Here is a 21,186-nt window from a genome sequence, read left to right as displayed (position 1 = left end):
CTTGGGTTTCAAGATGCAAGGAGGGGACTCACAAGGCAGAAGGAGCAGATGCTCTGTAACTGTGTTTTACATCTCTATCTAGATGGGTTTCTCAAATAAAAAGCTTATTTCTGGAGATAACCCTAAATCTGGGTAATAACCCCTAATTTCCATTCTTCTGGGTAGTTTATGAGAGTGGTAAAAGTTCCTCTTGAGCCTGCAAGAGTTCCTGTCAAGCCTTGCTTGACCTTAGGTCAAAATGATCTATACGCCAAAGTGGTACTTCTTGGGAAGCACCTGGGGGAAGTTCCCTTCAGGAGCTCAAGCTTCCCTTGCATTCACAGCATTTCCCACCGCTTTGCCTACATGGCTTTATTCTTCCAGTCAGACCTCCTTAGAGCTCTGGGCATGATCTCTTTGAAATCAAACACTTTTTGGGAGAAATGATCAAATATGCTAGTCGGGATAAAATTAATGAAGCAGAGGCACACAAAAGAAAAAATCCCTGGTGAATAAAATGCACAGGGGCTCTTAGAAGAGATAGCATGCTGGATGTCCAGGATCACCGGGGAGAGGTCTGAGTTGGCTTTCTGTTCCATAGACTTGACACAATTCTGTAGACGCAAAATATAGTCCTGGCCATAGTCCTCCTGTACATCAGGTGAGAGATTGTCCAGAATATCCTTCTCCATCTTGCTCCACATGTCACTCGTGCCTAAGATATCTGTGATATGAAAGGAAAGGGAGACTTAGATGCTGGGAAGGCCAGGCCAGGCATATCCGACCCTTAACAGGTAATTAGTTTCTGTTGGGAAGTATGGGAGTTCCCAAATGCCTTTTAAAATATGTGTCTTATAATAGTATTTATCCTATAATTTTAAACATACATTCAGAAAAGTGCACAGATAACAAACTGAACAGCCTGTGTAACTAGCAACCACATCAAGGAAAGGGCTGCCACCCTGGGAACCACTGTCTCCATTAACAGAATAGACCGTCATTTTGCTGGGCTTTGAAAAGTGCATAATGGAGTAACACATTGAGTTGTGAGATTCATCCAGGGATTTTATGGGCATTCTCATTGCTGCATAGTTTTCCATTGTGTAAATATGCCATCAGTTATTTATCATTTATACGACAGGTCCTCATATAACATCATTTGGTACATGGGTAACAAAGGGAAAATCCAGGCCATGTTCAACAAAATATTATTCAAGAACATGGGCTTCTTTATATAAAGTGGTAGTTTCCAAGAACTTACTGACATTAAGTGAGAATTCACCATCCCATTTGGATTGTTTTAGGTTTGGAGTTCTCATATACAGTGCTGCCTCAAACATTCTAGCACATGTCTTTTCACATACAATATAAAATACAGGGTACACTATATAATATATAACATGCTGTAACAGAAACACTTCCATAAAAGGGGAAGAAACATTGTTCCCCACCCCACTTAATGAGGGGCAGACTGAGCAGCCAGGGAAAGCTTTGTAACACAAAAGGCATGTAGGCTCTAGAGGGAGACTGGTAGAGGAGAAGGGTTTTCTTGCTTCTCAGCAAGGGACTTGCAGCAGGGGCTTGGGGGACTTGGATCAGACAAGTGGAGGACAGACGTGTAGAGGCACTTGGAAGAGACATGTGGGTGAGAGGGATATGGGGGGGTTGACAATGGCAACCGTTGTCTTAATTTGTCTTTGGCTCTGTCCCTTTGCTATATGGTTCCCCAACAGAAGGTGCAAGCTTGTGCAAGCTTTGGGGCCTCATTGGCCCTGCTTTGGATTAACCTTATTTGGCTGGGCATTTACCCATGAGGGGATGAGTAACTTTGGGTGTTTTACTGGGAAAAAATTATCCTTTCTTCTCTCTCTATGCACACTAATCCTATTAAAGTTCTTCTACATGGAGAGTGTGCTTTGTCTTTGTGCACTGATGGGCAGAACATGCAAGTTTGGGGGCCCTCGGATACCCCTTAGTCTGAGTGCTAATATACATACACATATACATATATGTATATATAATTGTTTAAATATAGAAGTAATGCCTGCTTCTATGTGTAAAATTAAATATATAATTTTAAATATCATTTTATCTATTAAATCATAATTTAAATAATACAGTAAATATGATTTAAATATACAATTAAAATGAAATTTATAAATTATGATTAACTATATCAATATATTTTAATGTGGAAGTAATACCCACTTATGTAAAATTTAGTTACATATAGGTTTACTTTAAAATGTAGTAGCAATGCCTGATTTTTTGTGTAAGGTGAATACATAATGAGATGTATAGCTTTTTTTTTTTATAAATTTTATTGTTATATTCCCCATACAATTGCAGCCCCCCCATTCTGACCCCAATCCCTCCCCTCCCGCCCCCGCCCCCCTAAAAGTGTCTCTGGTTCATAGTTTTTTGTTGATTTTGATTTTCACTTTCTTATAGTTATTCATTTTCCTGGTCCCTTATTTAAGTTTTCTAGATTCCTGCTATGAGTGAGACCATCCGGTATTTTTCTTTTTCTTTTTGGCTTATTTCGCTGAGCATGATCCCTTCCAGCGCCATCCATGTTGCTGCAAATTGCATGTGTTTATGTTTTTTGAATGCTGAGTAATATTCCATGGTATGTATGTACCACATCTTCTTGATCCAGTCATCTATTTTTGGGCATTTGGGTTGTTTCCAAAGCTTAGCTATTGTAAACAGTGCTGCTATAAACATAGGGGTGCAGGTGTTCTTTGGAATTGATGTTTCTGTGTCCTTTGGGTAAATACCTAGGAGTGGAATTGCTGGATCATATGGAAGCTCTATGTTTAGTAGGTCCAGAAATCTCCACACAGCTCTCCACAGTGGTTGGACCAGTTTGCACTCCCACCAACAGTGCAGAACAGTTCCTTTTTCTCCACACCCTCGCCAGCATTTGTTGTTGCTAGTTTTTTTAATATGTGCCATTCTCACTGGTGTGAGATGGTATCTCATGGTAGTTTTGATTTGCATTTCCCTGATGGCAAGTGATGTTGAACATTTTTTCATATGCCTGTTGGCCATTTGCATTTCCTCTTCAGAGAAGTTTCTTTTAAGCTCTTCTGCCCATTTTTTGACTGGATTCTTTTCTTTGTTGTTGTTGAGTCTCATCAGCTCTTTGCAGATTTTTGTGATCAGTCCTTTATCATTAGTGTTGTGTGCAAAAATGTTCTCCCAGTTGGTGGGGTTTCTCTTTGTTTTTGTTATTGTCTCTTTTGCTGTGCAGAAGCTCTTGAATTTGATGTAGTCCCAGCTGTTTATCTTTGCCTTCACTATCACTGCTTTGGGTGATGTGTCTGTAAAGATGTCTTTGATGTGCAAATCACGTAGTGTTTCGCCTATATTTCCTTCTATATATTTTATGGTTTCAGGTCTTATGTCTAGTTCTTTAATCCATTTTGAGTTGATTTTTGTGTATGGTGTGAGGTAGTGGTCAAGCTTCATTCTTTTGCATGTAGCGACCCAGTTTTCCCAGCACCATTTATTGAACAAACTTTCTTTGCTCCAATGCATAGTCTTTGCTCCTTTGTCAAAGATTAGTTGACCATAAATCTGTGGGTTTATTTCTGGATTTTCTATTTGATTCCATTGGTCTGTATGTCTGTTCTTGTTCCAATACCATGCAGTTTTGATGATTATGGCTTTGTAGTATAGTTTGAAGTCTGGGAGTGTAATGCCTCCATTCCCTTCTTTTTTTTTCAGGAGAGCTTTGGCTATTCGGGGTTTTTTGTGATTCCATATGAATTTCATCAATAATTGTTCTATTTCTTTGAAGAATGACATTGAAATTTTGATTGGAATAGTATTGAATCTGTATATTGCTTTTGGAAGGATGGCCATTTTAATAATGTTTATTCTTCCAATCCACGAGCAGGGGATGTCTCTCCATTTCTTTGTGTCTTCTTCTATTTCTTTTAACAGTGTTTTATAGTTTTCTTTGTATAGGTCCTTTACCTCTTTTGTTAGATTTATTCCCAAATATTTGATTTTTTTTGTTTCAATAATAAAAGGGATGGTTTTTTTGATTTCTTCTTCTTCAGATTTATTGTTTGTGTATAGGAAGGCTACTGACTTTTGCGTGTTGATTTTGTATCCTGCCACTTTACTGAACTGATTGATGAGTTGAATTAGCTTTTCTGTGGAGTTTTTGGGGTTCTCTATGTATAATATCATATCGTCTGCAAATAGTGATAGTTTGACTTCTTCTTTTCCTATTTGGATTCCTTGGATGCCTTTCTCTTGTCTTATTGCCCTGGCTAGGACTTCCAGTATTATATTGAAAAGCAGTGGTGAGAGTGGACATCCTTGTCTTGTTCCAGATCTTAATGGAATTGCTTTCAGCTTTTCACCATTGAGAATGATACTGGCTGTTGGCTTGTCATAGATGGCCTTTATGATGTTGAGGTATGTTCCTTGTATCCCAAGAATTTCAAGGGCTTTTATCATGAATGGGTGTTGCACTTTGTCGAAAGCTTTCTCAGCATCTATTGATATTATCATATGGTTTTTATATTTCTTTTTGTGATGTGTTGGATAATGTTGATTGATTTTCGGATGTTAAACCATCCTTGTGCCCCTGGAATGAATCCTACTTGGTCGTGGTGAATTATCTTATGGATACATTGTTGGATTCTGATGGCTAAAATTTTATTGAGGATTTTTGCATCAGTGTTCATTAGGGAGATTGGCCTGTAGTTTTCCTTTTTTGTGTTGTCCTTGTTCGGTTTTGGTATTAGTGTAATGTTGGCTTCATAGAACGTGTTTGGTATTGTCCCTTCCTTGTCAATTTTTTGGAAGAGTTTGTGAAGGATAGGCACTAATTCGTCTCTGAATGTTTGGTAGAATTCATTTGTAAATCCATCAGGTCCTGGGCTTTTGTTTTTGGGGAGGTTTTTGATTACCATTTCAATTTCGCTAATTGTAATTGGTCTGTTTAGGTGTTCTATTTCTTCTTTATCTAGCTTTGGGTGATTGTAGAGTTGTAGGAATTTGTCCATCTCCTCTAGATTATTAAACTTGTTTCCATATAACTGTTCATAGTAGTTACTGATTATTCTTTTGATTTCTGCTGTGTCCGTTGTGATTTCTCCTCTTTCATTTATGATCCTGTGTATTTGTGCTTTCTCCCTTTTTTCCTTTGTGAGCCTGGCTAGGGGTTTGTCTATTTTATTGATTTTTTCAAAGAACCAGCTCTTGGTTTCATTGATCTTTTGGATTGTTTTTTTAGTTTCAATTTCATTTATTTCTGCTTTGGTTTTTATTATTTCTTTTCTTCTACTGGTTTTGGGGTTTTTTTGTTGTTCTCTTTCTAGATCTTTGAGCTTCGAGATTAGGTTGTTTCTTTGAGTTCTTTCTTGTTTCTTGATGTGAGCTTCTATTGCTATATATTTTCCTCTTATTACTGCTTTTGCTGCATCCCATACATTTAGGATATTGGTGTCCTCCTTGTCGTTCAATTCAAAAAATTTTTTAATTTCTTCTTTGATCTCCTCATTAGTCCAGTGGTCTTCCAGTAGTGTGGTTTTTAATCTCCATGAGGTAGGAAAGTTCCTTGCCTTCTTTTTATGGTTTATTTCTAGTTTGATGCCTTCATGGTCAGAAAAGATGGTTGATATGATTTCAATCTTGGTGTATCTGTTGATGTTTGTCTTGTGCCCCAGTATGTGATCGATCCTGGAGAATGATCCGTGTGTGCTTGAGAAAAATGTGTACTCCGTTTTTTTTGGGGTTTAGTGTTCTATAGATGTCTGTTAAGCCCAATTGCTCTAGGTCCTTATTTAGAGCTTTGGTTTCTTTACTTATTTTTTGTCTTGTTGATCTATCCATTGTTGATAGTGGTGTGTTGAAGTCTCCCACTACGTATGTGTTTTCTCTGATGTCTGTTTTCAGAGAGGACAACAGTTGTCTGATATATTTTGGTGCTCCTTCGTTTGGTGAGTATATGTTAATGAGTGTTATTTCTTCTTGAAGTATTGTCCCCTTGATCATAATGTAGTGACCATTGGGGTCTCTTTTTATCTTTTTGAGTTTGAAATCTGTTTTATCTGATATTAGTATAGCTGTTCCTGCTTTCTTTTTGGGTCCATTTGCTTGTAGGATTGTTTTCCATCCTTTAACTTTGAGCCTATTTTTATCTTTTGTAGCTAAATGTGTTTCCTGGAGACAGCAAAAGGCTGGGTTTTGTTTCTTAATCCAGGATGCAACTCTGTGTCTTTTTATTGAAGAGTTTAGTCCATTTACATTTAGAGTTAATATTGATATGTTAACGTCTGTATTTGCCATTGTGTTTGTCTTTCCTTTGATTTTATTTATTTATTCTTTTAATAACTTTTTTTTTTTTTTTGGCCTTCTTTCATTGTTATTCGTCCCTCTGAGGTTCTGGCTTTAGGACTCCTTTTAGTATTTTTTGGAGTGGGGGTTTAGTTGCAATGAAATTCCAGAGTTTCTGTTTGTCTGGGAAGGTCCATATTCTTTCTTCAAAGAGGAAGGAGAGCTTTGCGGGATAGAGTATTCTTGGTTGGCATCTGTTTTCTTGGAGTCTGTTGACTATGTCCCTCCACTCTCTCCTTGCCCGTAGTGTTTCTTCGGAGAAGTCTGATGTCAGCCTGATTGGCTTTCCTTTGAATGTTATCTGTTTCTTCCCTCTTGCCAGCTTCATTATTTTTTCCTTGTCCTGGATTCTTGGGAGCTTTACTATTATGTGTCTTGCTGTATTTTTTCTTTCATCGTGGAAGTTTGGTGTTCTTCTTGCTTCTTGTATATCAATTTTCAGCTCCTTCTTCACATTTGGGAAGTTCTCTTCAATTATCTCTTTGAATATTTTCTCTGTTCCTACTTCTCTCTCCTCTCCTTCTGGTATTCCTATAACTCTTATATTTCCTTTCCTCATGGAGTCAGATAGTTCCCGAAGTCTTTCTTCATTCTTTTTCCTTCGTACTTCTCTTTCCTTTTCTGTTTTGGTTCTTTTTATTTCTGTGTCTTCAAGAGCACTTATTCGTTCTTCCATTTCATCAATTCTGCTTTCATTGCTTTTCCCAGAATTCTTTAGTTCTTCCACTAATTCTTTGATCTCCTGCATTTCTTTTACTTCCCTCTTTAGGGACTCAATTTCATTCTTCTGATCGTTGATTATTTTTCCCTTATCATTGTTTTCCTTTATGACTTCTGTCAGTTTTTTAATCACAGCAATTTTAAATTCTCTTTCTGGAAGGCTCAGAAGTTCTTCCAAGTTACTGCCGTTGCAATCTGGGGGCTGGTTTTCTTTTTGTGGTGTGCTTTTTCTCTGGAGAGTTGCTAGGTTGCGTGTGGTTCTTCTCCTCCCTACTGTCTGTTTTCTAATTTGCCGTATGCGTTGGGACACTGTGTTGTTGGGACTGGCCGGCATCTTGGGTGGGCTTCTCTTCTCCCCTCTGGTTCCTCCAGGAGTCATCCGCAGCCCGGGCTGTGTGCGCGTCTCCCGGGGTCTTTGTTCTTCTCTAATGGCGCCCGGAGCCGTTCGCTCACCGCCGCGGCGAATCCTGCAGGGTTCGCCTCAGCTCCCGTTCAAGGGGTGTGGTGGCTGCAATAGTTCCTTTCCACTCACAGTCCCACTTGCTGCGTCGTTTGTTCTTGGTGGCCGTTTTAGTTTGTTGTTTTCCTCCTCTCTGCAGGTCGGAGAGTGCTGCCTCTGTGGGCGGGGGAGGGGAGCAGGGTTCTGCGCTTCCCTCCCTTCTAGTCCTCTTTTATGGCCACTTTCTTCTTCGGGTAGTTTGCTGGAGTCACCCGTTTATCTTCCGTGTCCCAGTTCTCACTGGGACCTGCCGCTTTTCCTCCCTATTAACTTTTTTTAATGGGAGATCTTACTCGCAGCATCTCCTCGCCGCCATGTTGCTCCGCCCCCCCAGATGTATAGTTTTTTAAATTAATTTCCTCTGAGATAACTAATAGTTTTGTGTATCCTCCCTCTTTCTCTCCTTGTTCATGCAAATATATGTACATATAGAAGGCTTTGGTTTAATTTAGTTTTGTTTTGTTATTTTCCAAACAAAAACCAAAAAGAAGCACAGAAATTTTTTCCAGGAATTTGCTTTTGGGTTGTTATTTTCTCTCTTTTTTGTTTCTTAGTAATAAATCACAGATTTGCCTCCTGTTAATGGCTATGGATTTAAACCCAAGAAGCAGAATTTTTCACTGAACAGCTTTTAGTCAACTGCTCCTGTACCGAGCAACTTTCCCAGATTTCACCATTTCAGGTGATGTTGCAGTAAACAGATTTGGACTTTTTGTTTTCACATTCACTTTTGTGGGCTATGGTCCCCAAAGTGTGACTGTCTGTCAAAAGGTACATGCCTTTTGAATTTGAATTTTAACAGCCACTGCCATATTACTTTCCAGAAAGGTGGCAGCAAACCACACTCCCTCCTGCAAAGTGCTTGATTGCTCAGGGATTGCTGTGCAGATAAGCTTTTATTTGCCAGCTTGGGTGATTTCAGATTTGGGGTGGTGGAGAAGGGGGAGGGAAACCTTGCTTGAAATGTAAGCCAGTGAAATCCAATTATACTCATGGAAATGCAAGCAGGGTTTCAATTGCTCATTTCTTTTCATGAAAGCACAACACTTAAAGAAATGAGCACCCTGACAATTACTATGGAGGTTTCTGGGACTTGAAAAAATTTGTTTGCATGAACTATTGTTCCTCTAACTCCCTCTCCCCCATCTGCTTTCTGTGGAAGATTCCTTTTCCTCTCCAGTTCCTCCCTCTTTAAACACCTCACGCACTTTCTAACTCTTGTGGGTACCCTATCCCGTCCCAAAAGCTCTTCTTATTGGTAATAAAACCTCCAGGCTTTTGTTCACCTTCATCTGCCACTTTTGACACTCACCCAACCCCGGTGCTTGGGGGCTCTAAACAATGAAATTGTTAAGATGACCTGGAACTGAATTCCACCACTGCCTCAAGTTAGCTCTGAGGTTCGCAAAGCTCAGAAACTTTTCTGAGCCTACAAAGTGGGAATATTATGATGTTTGTTTCATAGATGAGGTTTAAGTCAGATTGTGCACATAAAGTGCTTAAAATCTGCTATGTGTACAATATGTTTCAGCAATTTTTATTACAGGGCACTAAAAAATATGGTATGTCTTTTTTAAATACATTCAGACTCTCCTTATGCCCCTGAAGATTTCTTGTCATCACCTTCAAGCTCATTGTCTAAACACAAGTCCTCAGTCATCTTCAGTCTAGCTCTGGCTTTCATAGAACTCAAGTATCAGCTTTATTTTTTAAATTATTATTTTATTTTAAAATAATAATTTAAAAATAAAATAAAGCTTTAAACTGAGGTTGATACAGAAGAAAGAATCTGAGTGCCATACTTAAAGGATCTGGTTTCAAATCCCCACTATCATGCTGTGTCAGACACCCACACTGGGGTATATATGTATCATGTAATCCCCATAGAAAGGTAAGTGTTTCAAGGAAGGGTGGAGCTGAGCAGTGAGTAGAAGCTAGAAAAGACTGGAAAAAGGACTTAGGAATAAGATTTGGAGGAGGCACGTGGAACAGAGAAAGTGAAGAAGCCGTGATTACTTCTCAACCTTGGACTAGTACCAGAGACTTGGGGGACACGGAAGGAGACACTTGAGAGAGACAAATATGTGGGTAGAGACCCATGGGGAGGCTGACAATGGCAGCCTTTATCTTGAGTTGTATTTTGACTTTGCTCTTTTCCTTCCAGACTTGTCTGGCTGCTTCTGCCCCTTTCCTATGGTTCCCCACCAGAACGTTCCTTCAACTTGTGTCAAGCTTCTGGGGCTCAGCGGTCCTACTTTGGGCCAACCCTGTTTGGCTGGGCATTTACCCGAAAAAGCAGCGGGTAACTTTGAGTGCTTTTTGGAGAAACTATTTTAATTATAGTCTTTCTCTTCTCTCTATTGCACACTAATTGTATTATTAAAGTTCTTTTCTCTTGGAGGTCTTATGCACTAAGAGTATGCTTTGTATTTATGCAGCAGATAGCAGAACCCATTTAGAGTGTGCAGGTTTGGGGCTCCTGGGATGCCCATCAGTCTCCATGCTAACAGATTTGGTACTCCACATAGAAGGGATGTAAGCCATCGGTGGTTAGTCAGTCCTATGGGGAAAGTTGGTTTCCCTGTGGCACTAGCTACCGGAAGCACAAATGTGGTTTTTGTTTCTCTGGTGTGTCCGTGTTTTAGCTATGTGTAGATTTGTTCCTAACCTTTATGTTACAGGGCAGGGAGATAAATTAATTTCCATACCCAAAGTTACCCAACCTCTCATGGGTAAATGCCCAGCAAAACAGGGTTAGCCCAAAGCAGGACTGCTGAGACCCAAAAGCTTGCCACAAGTCTAAGGCACCTTCTGGTGGGGCAGAAGGGACCAGACAAGTCTGGAAAAGCAAAATTAAAATACAAGTTAAGATAAAGGCTGTCATTGTCAGGTTCCCCATGGGTCTCTCACCATGTCTCTGTCACTTTCAAGTGTCTCCTTCCATGTCTCCTAAGTCCCTGGTATAAGCCCAAAGCCGAGAAGCAAGAGCAGCTTCTTCACATGTCTTTCTGCTGCACATGCCTCCTCCGAGTCTTCTTACTTTCCAGCCTTCCTTCTTCCAGTGTTTCCTTGCTTGCGGTCCTCCGTGATCAGCAACATTCTTCCTTGGATGGGACAGGGAACCTGGAATCTCCCTTTTCCCTGTTACACTTATGATAGAAAAACTGGCTTGACCTTGTGGAAACTTTGTGTATATGTGTGCCATTTGTTTCGAGTCATTAGCTCAGGGGTTTGATTTTGCAGAAATTGTTGTGTGTGGTAGTAAATAGTTTTACTCAAAAGATGGTGTCAAGTTGAAACCACATGGCTAGCTCAAATATGGAGTCTGCTCTTCCTTTCTGGGTCTATGTTTCCAAGATGGCATTTGAGGCCATATGGCAGGTTGCTCTGGAAGTCAGAATTTTTGATGACTTTTTTCATTTTGATCTCCTGCTAAGATTATGCTTTTCTATTTATGCCATCCTTGGTTAACCTAAATTCAATTCTGTGGCTTTGGGCTTTGTTTGTGATCTCTGCTGGGGCATGGCCCTAATTAGCAATCCTAAAGTTAGTGATGAGTTCAGCCTCCTTCTGTCCCTAATATTACCTACCCATCTCTGGCTTCACCTAGTGATTAATGTTAAGCAAACCTACCCTCAGGGCTGTGGTGCTGCTTAAGACATACATAGAAAGGGAGTAGAAATTGGAACAATATTTTAGAAAAGTTTGGTATTATGTAATAAAGTTGAAGGTAATTAAATTCTATGATCTAGTCAGTACACTTCTGGGTCTGTGTTGTAAGAAAATTCACATACACACATATACCATGGTACATGTGCCAGAAGATCCATAGTGACATAGTTCATAATTGTCCCATTTTGGAAGTAACTCAAATATCACATCTATAGTAGAAAAATCATGGTATATTCATAGACTATTACATAGCAATGAAAATGATGAAACACAGCCACACATAGATGAATTCATTCAACATAATGTTGAATGAAAACTCCAAATGCAAAAGAATAAATACATATTGATTACATTCAACCTTCAAATCCAAGGAAAGCAAAACTCTGTTGTTTGGGGATATACTTACAAATGTAACATTGCAAAGAAAAACAAATCAATTATTGTTATAAAAAGGAAGAGAGTAGTTGCATATTGGCTAGTGGGAGTAGGGCTATGCTTAGACAGGATCATAGAGGGGCTTCTGGGTGCTGGCAATGTTTTTATCTTTACATCCAGATACTAAGAATGTGAGTTTTAATAATTTATAAACTGTGAGTGTATATAATAAATTTTTCAATTTAAAAAAAGATCAACATCTGGAAAGAATGTGGGGATAGTGGTTGGTACCTAATAAGAGCAGTTCACTCAAAATGTGAGCTCTAACATTTTCAGCAAATCCTCAATAACATATCTTAATGGTAGAGAAACTTAATTATTAATTCTACTCCAAATGGAGTCTTACCTCTTCATGTGGGTGTTTTCCTTAGAGTGCATCAACAAAACCTCAACCTTCCTGCCATGTTTAAAATGAGATTCCTAATTTCCCCCTTACCTAACTCTCTGCTAATTTCTCTGTCTGTGCCACCCCTTCTAACTCAGCTCCTGTTATATTTGACATCTTTGCCCACTCTCCTCCTCCATCAATTCCCCTCAGTTCTCTTTCTCTACCAGAGAGTCCGCAAGGTGGAAACTCCCCTCAAAACTTCATATTCCCAGACCTCCCTGGTGGCCTAGGGGTTAAGTCTCAGTGCTATTACCACTATGGACTGAGTTCAATCCCTGGCCAGGGAGTTGACCCATGCACAGCACAGCAGACCTTTCTTTTCTCACCTGCTGCACCCCTCAGCAGTGTATTTCAGTCAGTCTGCCTGTTCTGCTTCCCCCTCCGTCTCTAGTGAATCCTCTCACCCCCCTGCACCTCTGGCCTACACCTCAGTCTTCTACACAAACTCCTCCCCAACAAAACAACTTCATCTTCCCTCCATTCCTATCACCCTTAACTGAACAGCCTCTCATCAGATTCCCGATGTCTCTTTCTCTCAGTCTCCCTCCCAGAACAGTTCTTTCACCAGGCCATGCTCCTCTGAGGCAATTCTGTGAGATCCTAGTACCAACTTCTTCAAGACAAAATTTCAGTTTTTCTTTTTAGGCTTAATTTTGTGGGTTTGGATTAACATCCAAACCTCTAGGGTTTGTTCTTTGGTGTGTCAGCAATCCCTCCCTACTGGATAGTGTTTTATTAGGTTTGCTTTTTTTGCATCTTCATTGAATTCACCAACTAAATTAAAGATTGAGCCATGAGGTGGTCTGCGCCTGCCCACTCTTCAGAAATTGAGGGAGGGGAGAGGGAAAGAAGGTCATGTCCTTCCAGGGTAGAGGGGAGGTAGGTAATATTCACAGGGGAGGAAGTGGTGTTTGAAAATTCCTTGACTTAAGTTTTTTTATCAAAATTTCAGGGTTTTAGTGGAAAGAAGCAGGGCAGCAGCCACACACTGAAGAGCCTGGCACTTGCTCCTTACCCCACTATTCTTAAGAGACCCACCCATCCCAAACCCACCCAGGGGTTCACTTTGAGCTCCATCAGAATAAGAACCCTCTGGATGAGCTCCTGGACTCAGGTACTTACTTGTTTTGAAGGCCCCAGGTTGGATAACAGAGACTTTAACTCCCCATTTGGAAAGTTCTTGTCTCATGACTGATGAAAACATGGTCAGAGCCGCCTTGGATGAGCTGTATGCTGCCATCCATGATATGGGGACCCCTCCTATGGGAATAATGGCAGGGGGAAAATCAAGGATCGTGTTTTCATTTGTTGATTCAGTAAATATCTAAACAGCACCAACTGCAAGGGTAGGAAGTGGCTATCAGGTGTAACTAAGACAGATAAGGAACCACTGTACCAAGTGAATTCATATTCTTGTTTACAAGCATTGTCTGGCTTCCTTTCCTTCTGCCTTCCTGGCCACTCTATCACAGCTTGTCCATTGGCAAACCAAGTATAACCAAGTATAAGTTGTAATCTCTCCCAGCTTTCTGAATTTCCAGATGGATATATATTTTATTGGGAGTGTGGGCAGGCACTGTTCAACTGTTAAAGCACCTTAATTGAACAAATTGACTAATACTTGTTGCAACAAGTGTTAGGGGGAAAAGGATGTCCTAAAGCTAATTCCATACAGGCTTTGTGGACTCCACCCCCACCCCAGGCCAAAGCCAAAGACCCTGGGAACTCCAAATCCCATCATCACCAAAGGGAAGGTGGCTGGGACCTGTGGGTGGGGTTAAGCAGCCAGTTGGTATAAAGCCAGACACGTGGGCTTTGGAGGGGTTCCCCCATTTTGGCTCTCCGCCAGCTTGCAGCTGTCCAGCCAGTGCTGAGAGTGCCTTTGGGTTTCCAGGTCGGCGGATCGGGTAGGACGCATTAAAGACTTTATTTCCCTATTTTCTCCTTGAGTTGTACAGTTTCCTTATTTCCTTTTCCCTTGGAAATAAACCTTTTATTAACCTTTTGTGTATGCCTGTAGTGGAGTATTAATAAGTCCCTTTTAAGCGCGCAAGTGAGGACCCACAGCCAGGCAACCCGTTCAATATCGGGGCTGCCCTATAACACAAGGAGTAACAAATACCATGGGGAACTGGGGCATCTCTGTAAAAAGGTATGAGAAAAGGGCCAGTTAGGGTTGGGAGCAAATGTTTCTTATCCTACCTAAATCACATTTGTATTTGAAGGTAGTTGGGAATGAACCAGGTTTGTCCATGAATCAACTGTAAAAGAAAAATTATGGAAGCAAAGGAAGCCAGAAAAGGGCAGTGACCTTATTTGGAATAAGGGTCTTTGCTAAGGTAATTAAGGTGTGGATCTCAAGATGAGACTATCCTGTTTTAGGATGGGCCCTAAGTCCAAGAATGGGTGTCTCTAAAAGAGGGAAAAGAAAAGACACAGGGAAGAAAGGAAAGCTAAGTGAAGATGGAGGCAGAGACTGGAGTGATGCTGTCATAAGCCAAGGAATGCCTGGGATAGCCAGAAGCTCAGAAGCAAGGAGACATTCTCCCAATTTCAGTTATGAAAAGAGCATGAGCATTGAAGCTGAGATACCTGGAATAGTTAATGTTAATATTATCATTAACCTGACGTCTTCATCATCATCACCATCATCATCATCATCATTATTATTATTATTGACATTTAGGCCAAGCCCATATAATTCCCTATCTCCCTATCCTTCTAGAAGGCTGTCAATCAGTGATTTTTATCCTTCCTACTAAGAGAAGCTGTGATGTTGGAATTTATCAGAAGAAATAATGTATTTGGTGTTCTTTCCTAATACCATTGGAATTTCCTAAGTGAAGAGAGCTTATAGGTATCTTTTGTTATGCTAATGAGGTGTTGTTTTTTGTTGTTTTTTTTTTTTTTTTTTAATGCTCCCAGGTAGCCATAGAATGGGGATTGGCTGCCAGTGAAACTGAACTCTTGATTAGGAACTTGGAACTTTCAGCCCCATACTCTGACCTCCAGAGAGAGGAGCTTAACATTGAATCCAATGCAATGACTTATACTTGATGATTTCATCAATTCTGTCAAGGTTATGAAGGCTCCATAAAAACCCAAAAGGACTGGGTTCCAGGTTGGGAGACCTGGTTCCTGGTTGGTAGAGAGATGGGGAGAGTGACTTGCCTGAAGAGGGCATGGATAATCCAGGTACCCAGGTATCTTACCTAGGCATCTCTTCCATCTGCCTGTTCCTGAGTAATACCCATTTATGATAAACCAGTAATCAAAAAATTAAATGTTACTCTAGCCAAGTAATTAAATCCAGGGATGGGAATCTGTGGACCTCTGATTTATCACCAGTCAGACACACGTAACAACCTGGGCTTGTGATTGGCCTCTGAATTGGAAGGAGGGGGACAGTCTTGTGGGACTGAACCCTTAACCTGTGGGATTTGATGCTATTTCCAGGTAGACAGCATCCAAATTGGGTTGAGTTGTGTGTCTGAGCCTTGTGGGTTGACTTGGGGAACTCTTATCTTTACACATGCAGACATCAGAACATTGGTCTCAGAACATGCATTTAGGGGCAGACCAGTCAATCATAACACCCAGTCTTCTGAACATGGAGACTGACTGGGCAGAGTTCTCATATGGATGTGGGAAGGGAGATGATTTTACCATTTATCCCTGGCTAAACAGGTGTGTTACTGGTGGAATGCAGGAACTAATTCCCAGGGGCCATTTTTGCTACCACTTAAGAGAAGATGAGTAGAGAGAAAAGAGGAAAGCAGAGAGTTTGAGGGAGGGGAGAACGGGGAGTAGAGTTAGGGGGCCATTACTAAGATCTCATCTTAAAACTTGGTTCCAGATAGTGAGTGAGCTACTCTTCCTTTTCTTGTTTAAGTTCCTTTGAGGTTTGGCCCCATCACTTACCAGGAAGACTAGAAACAGTAAGATTGGATGCAAAGAATTTGTACTCAAGCAGAAAGAATAGGAGTGTGAATCATGGTTACTTTAACAATCACACTTTCCTACCAATGGAAATATGTCACAAAAGAACACAAAGTTCTGGCTTGGAAGAAGCTTTAAAGGTCAAGCTGCGGATGCCAACAGGCAACCTATGCTTTGTGAAATCTTCTCTTCCCCATCCATTCCCCAAGTTGCACACTTGCATTTCTTCATTTTTTTAAGTTTATTAATGCATACAAGAGCTGGGGTTAAGCCAGAGGAGCAGGGGGTTGAGAGGATTCACCAGAGACAGAGTGGGGAGCAGAACAGGTGGATCCACTGAAACATACTGCTGAGGAGAGCAGCAGGCAAGACAGGAGAGGTCTGCTATACCATGTGGGTCAGCTGAGACTTAACCCCTTGCAATACGAGGGAGGCCCCGCATTGCTTCATTTTTTAATTGAGCATCTACTACATGCCAAACAATGGGCCTTCATAGAGCATAGTGCATGCATAAAAGTGAAAACCGAAGTAAAATCAGTATGAATGAATGAATTACTCAAAGTTGAGAGGAAAGAAAAAATTGTCCTTGTCAATGTGTCAAGGAAATGACAAACATTTCAGTATATATTTCTTGAATGAGAAAGGCAAGGAGCATATGAGATTTTTCCAGAAGTACGAGACTGCATTAGGTTAAGTTTCCACACAGGTCAAAAATTTTAAAGTGACGTTCAGAGCAACATTAGGAGTGAAATACAGGGCCTCCCCTGGTGGCGCAGGCAGTTGAACGCCGCGCTGTGAAGCTGTCTGCAGCCTGTGCAGAGCCGGTTCGATCCCGCCTGGCCACCAGGGTCCCACATGATGCAGCAGACCTCTCCTATCTCGACTGCTGCTCCCCTCAGCAGTGTATTTCTTCAGTCTGCCTGTTCTGCTCCCCTCTCTGTCTCCGGTGAAACCTCTCACCCTCCCGAGAATCTGGCCTATACCCCGGTTCTTGTATAAATAAATAATTCTTAAAAAAAATAAAAGAGTGAAATACAGCAAATGCATTTTCTCAGGGTGTGCTTGCTTCAGCAAGGTAGGGAGGAACTGAAAATACTTCAAGGTTTGCATACAAATTAAAATATAGCACTCCCTGCTCTTAACCATTCTAGACATCTCTCTCTTGCCTGCTCCCTCCCTCTTTTCCTTCCTTCTTTTCCTTCTTTGATTTACTTCCCTCCCCTCCTTTTTTCCTTTCCCTTTCCTTCTTCTCTCTTTCCCTCCCTCCCTCCCTCTCTCTTTCTCTTCCATCCCCCTCAGGCTAGCCAATAATTCCAGTAACCTTCACTTATACAGCAATTCACTTCAAGGGTGTTACTGGGTTAAAGCTAGGAAAGAGGCTATGATTAACAATAATTATCTAGGAAATAAAAACTCCCCCCTTAAAATTCTTAAAAATCTTTGTTTACCTTTAAAAAACATAGTTGTGCCCTTTATTTAAAACAAAATTTATTTGGAGCTAACTGATAAAATAGTGAGCAGTGGTATTCCTCTACTTGAAGGCTACATCTTGGAATCCAGAGCCCCTTGGTGTCCCCTTCTCTCATCCATGCAGTGGCCCAAAAGACAACCCCATGGGGTCTGTCCTGGTGGCGCAGCGGTTGAGCACTGGGCTGCAAAGTTGCCCGCAGCCTCTGCAGTGCCGGTTTGATCCCCAGCCACCAGCGAGGGTCCCACATGGTGCACAGACCTCTCCTGCCACCCGCTGCTCTCCTCAGCAGTGTATTTCGTCAGTCTGCCTGTTCTGTTCCCTGCTCTGGCTCTGGTGAATTCTCTCACCCTCCTGCGCTTCTGACTGTACCCAGTGCTTGTATAAAATAATAAATAAATCTTAAAAAAAAAAAAAAGACAACCCCATGGTCATTATCCAAAGATGAAAAGATAAGTAAGTCTTTGAAAAAGCCCAGTGCAAAAATGTCAGTCCTTGAAGAAAGGATGGGACATCACACACATGGGTGTTATTTCTGGAAAAGAAGATTATGAAGCCTTGATTGAGGTGGTGCACTATTTATTCTTTGGAATAGAAAGACATGAGTTATCAAATGTAAAACCTTGACCTAGTTGCCTTGAGACTGCAAAAGAATGAGGATGACCTAGTAGAAAACACTAGTAAGCAGCCAATGGAGATGGAATATATGGGGCTCTGATAGAGCCAATAGAAGCAAGATATTTTCCTATTTACTTACAGGGAGTGACAGAGTATGCAAGGGAGGGTGGAGTGTTGGAAACAGGTTCCCTGTAATGTTGATATTGATGATATGCAGGATATCCTGCCCAAATCTAGGATATCAGTGCATTGACTATCATGCTGTGAAAATATATGAGACCTAAATCCCCAGCACTGAACAGATGAATGAGAATGTAGATGAGAGTTTGCGCAAGAACAGATTTGAAAGGGGAGAAAGGGTTTATGGCATTAAGATCAACAGTAAACACAAAATTTGACTAATCTTGATCTGACCCTGCATGAGCATGTCCTGCTATTTTGCTGAGCATAAAAAGAATGTGGTTTGCTACATCTTGCATGCCAAGCACTACATGACCTTGTGGGGAAAGGCAAACTCACCTGCCATGCTGCTGACGTTCACCAGCCTCCCCTTGGATTTCCTAAGAAGAGGCAGAAATGCCTTGGTGATTTCTACTGCCCCAAAGAAGTTCACAGCCATACATTGTGTGTACCCTTTCATGGGAATGAGCTCCCCGTCGCCTGGTAAGCAAAAGACCCCGGCATTGTTGATCACAGCCCACAGACCTGAGGAAAGAAAGGAGATTAGGAGGACTTTTACCAGCACATCACATCTGTAATCAGACAGCCCCTTAGGGATTTAGGTTCCAGCAGAAGACTAAAATTCTTGAACTTCAGTCTCCTTAAAGACCTAAAACCACTACCTTAGGAGGTGGTGTGGAGAGTGCATTTGTGAAATATTAGGCTACATTCTGGGTTGGTGTTCTCTTTGGCTGCACAGCCCTTTCCTACATCCAGGTGGCTAGATATTTGCTATGTTTGGGAAGGGAAGACCAAAAAAGACAAGGGTAATAAGAATCTCTCTCCTCAAAGTTGCACGGAGGATAATGCAGGGTGACAAGATCCCATCTTCCCTGCTCCCTACACTAGAAGGGGTTTGAGTCCTGGGAAGCAGGAAAATAAGAGAGGAGGCACCAAGACCCCTTGCCCCCTTGTTTGCATCCAGTTCACCAGGAGGGCTTGTTCAAACACAGATCACTGGGCCCCAGATGACAGAGAATCTGGTTTGGTGCGTCTGGAGTAGACCTGTGAATCTGCATTTCTAATAAGTTCTCAAGTGATGCCGAAGCTGTAGATGTGAGCCACATGGCAGAACCATTGCGCACAGGCTATTCTTTTTAACTTTGATTGAATATTAGCATCAACTGGGTGGTAGGGGTGTGAGGGCGGGGGGAGGGAGGAATTTAAAACCTCAACAGCCAGACCACATCCCGGCCTATTAAATCAGAACCTGGGATGGGAAAGGAGTAGGGGAGGGCACCTTGGTATTTTCAGTTTTTTTAAATTTCCCAGATGGTGCCAACATATAATCAGGCTTGGGTATCACCACCTTAAATGGTAGGAAAGAGGTGATCCCAAATTCCAGATGTTTTGAGGGAAAGGGATGGGGCAGAGGGAAATCCTAGGTCCTCTTTACTTGGGAAAGACAGTGGTAACAGGACCCAGGGTATTTTTCCCTAGACAAGCCTGAAGCAGATGCGTGGAGTAACCTCAAGATTCTGGCACTTTAGAACAGAGGTTCTCAAGGTGTTGTACAATCAACAGTATCAGCATCAACTTGTTAGTTATGCAAATTCTGAAACCCTACCTCTGACCTGCTGGATCAAAAAATCTTGTTGAAGGGCCTCCATGGTGTCACAGGGATTAAAGACAGCGCTATCAAGCTACTTCCAGCCACTACATTACAAGTTTGATACCTGCCTGGCCAGAGAGCAATCCACACAGAGCAGCAGACCTCTCCTGCCCCACCTGCTGTTCCCCTCAGCAGCGGATTTCAGTACATCTGTCTGTTCTGCTCCCCACTCTCTCTGGTGAATCCTCTCACCACCCAAACCTCTGGCTTATACCCCAGTTCTTGTATGCATAAATAAATAAATCTTAAAAAGAAAAACAAAAACAAAAATTGTTGTTGAAGCTCAGTATCAGGGATATAAACTGCCCTCCAAAGGCACACTCTGGCATGAGGATCTGTGGTGTGGTGTTTTTATATGAATGTATGTTGATAGAGGAGCAGTTTGTACAGCCTCATGGCTAGCAGGTGGAAACAGCTTGAGCCATCAGCCCTAACAGAGCCTCTGCAGGCTTTTAGGAGGTAGCATACACAACCCACACGGGACAAGTGTTGGACATCCCGGTGGGTCAGCATTAAGCATTGGTGGTCAAAGACCAAATGTCCCATACCCAGATATATAGATGCTGCCAGTGAATGTCAATCCCACCTTCTATTTAAAGAAGGTTCTAAATAGAAAGAGTTGAGTTCTAGAAAATAAAGCTACATTTCTGCACACTTGAGTTGGTGCTCTGACATTTACACACAATAATGATTTAAAACATTAAGTGAGATGATGCGTGCTCCTGATGGGAGCTGGACAGCTGTTATAAGGAGGATAGTGAGTGTGGAGAGGATGTCTTCTTTATAGCAACGGATGGTTTCCATTCACTTGGCCTGAGCTCACCTGTGACCTGTCAATGTTCTGGCCCATCATAATGGACTTAGGTAAAAGGCATTAGGTAATACTTGGGTAATTGGAAGTAGTTGATATTAATTCATAATTAACAATATGCTCATTCTAAATAATATACTTTATAGAAACACTGCACAATTGCTGGCCCTGTTCCAGGAGCTGAGGCTTTCTGGTTTATTGGCAATTGTGAACTCCCCTATTTCACTGCTCCACTTCATCTTAGAGAGACTAGGTTGAGAGAGCTTTTGAAAAGAATAGGAAGACGTTTTGGTTCCTTCCCAGGAAGTCTTCTTCCTTCTAAAATGTTGGCCCCAAATCAGAGGGGTGATATGATGCTAAGGCATGTACATGGTCTGTCAAGCACATTCCTTCATCACAGGAGACTAGCATGGTCTCTCTGTCTCTAGAAACTATTCCTTTATCAAGGGTTGATAGACCCTTCTGT

General features: G+C 41.4%; 1 protein-coding gene across 1 annotated transcript in view; it reads right to left on the bottom strand.

Moving 5' to 3' along the window:
- Window positions 1–341: 341 nt before the first annotated feature.
- The window catches only part of HSD17B2 (hydroxysteroid 17-beta dehydrogenase 2), a gene marked incomplete at both ends in the record, with an annotated part of 64,898 nt that continues 44,053 nt past the window's right edge, over window positions 342–21,186 (bottom strand). The window contains 3 exons of the mRNA XM_084256839.1: window positions 342–703; window positions 13,176–13,313; window positions 18,598–18,783. Coding sequence (XP_084112965.1) covers window positions 342–703; window positions 13,176–13,313; window positions 18,598–18,783 — 686 coding nt within the window. The remainder of the gene's footprint in view (window positions 704–13,175; window positions 13,314–18,597; window positions 18,784–21,186) is intronic.

The sequence above is a fragment of the Talpa europaea genome, assembly GCF_964194135.1.
Source record: "Talpa europaea genome assembly, chromosome: 16".
Classification (NCBI taxonomy): domain Eukaryota; kingdom Metazoa; phylum Chordata; class Mammalia; order Eulipotyphla; family Talpidae; genus Talpa; species Talpa europaea.
Note: the sequence above shows the minus strand (reverse complement) of the source record. Positions and strands in the feature narration are given on the sequence as shown.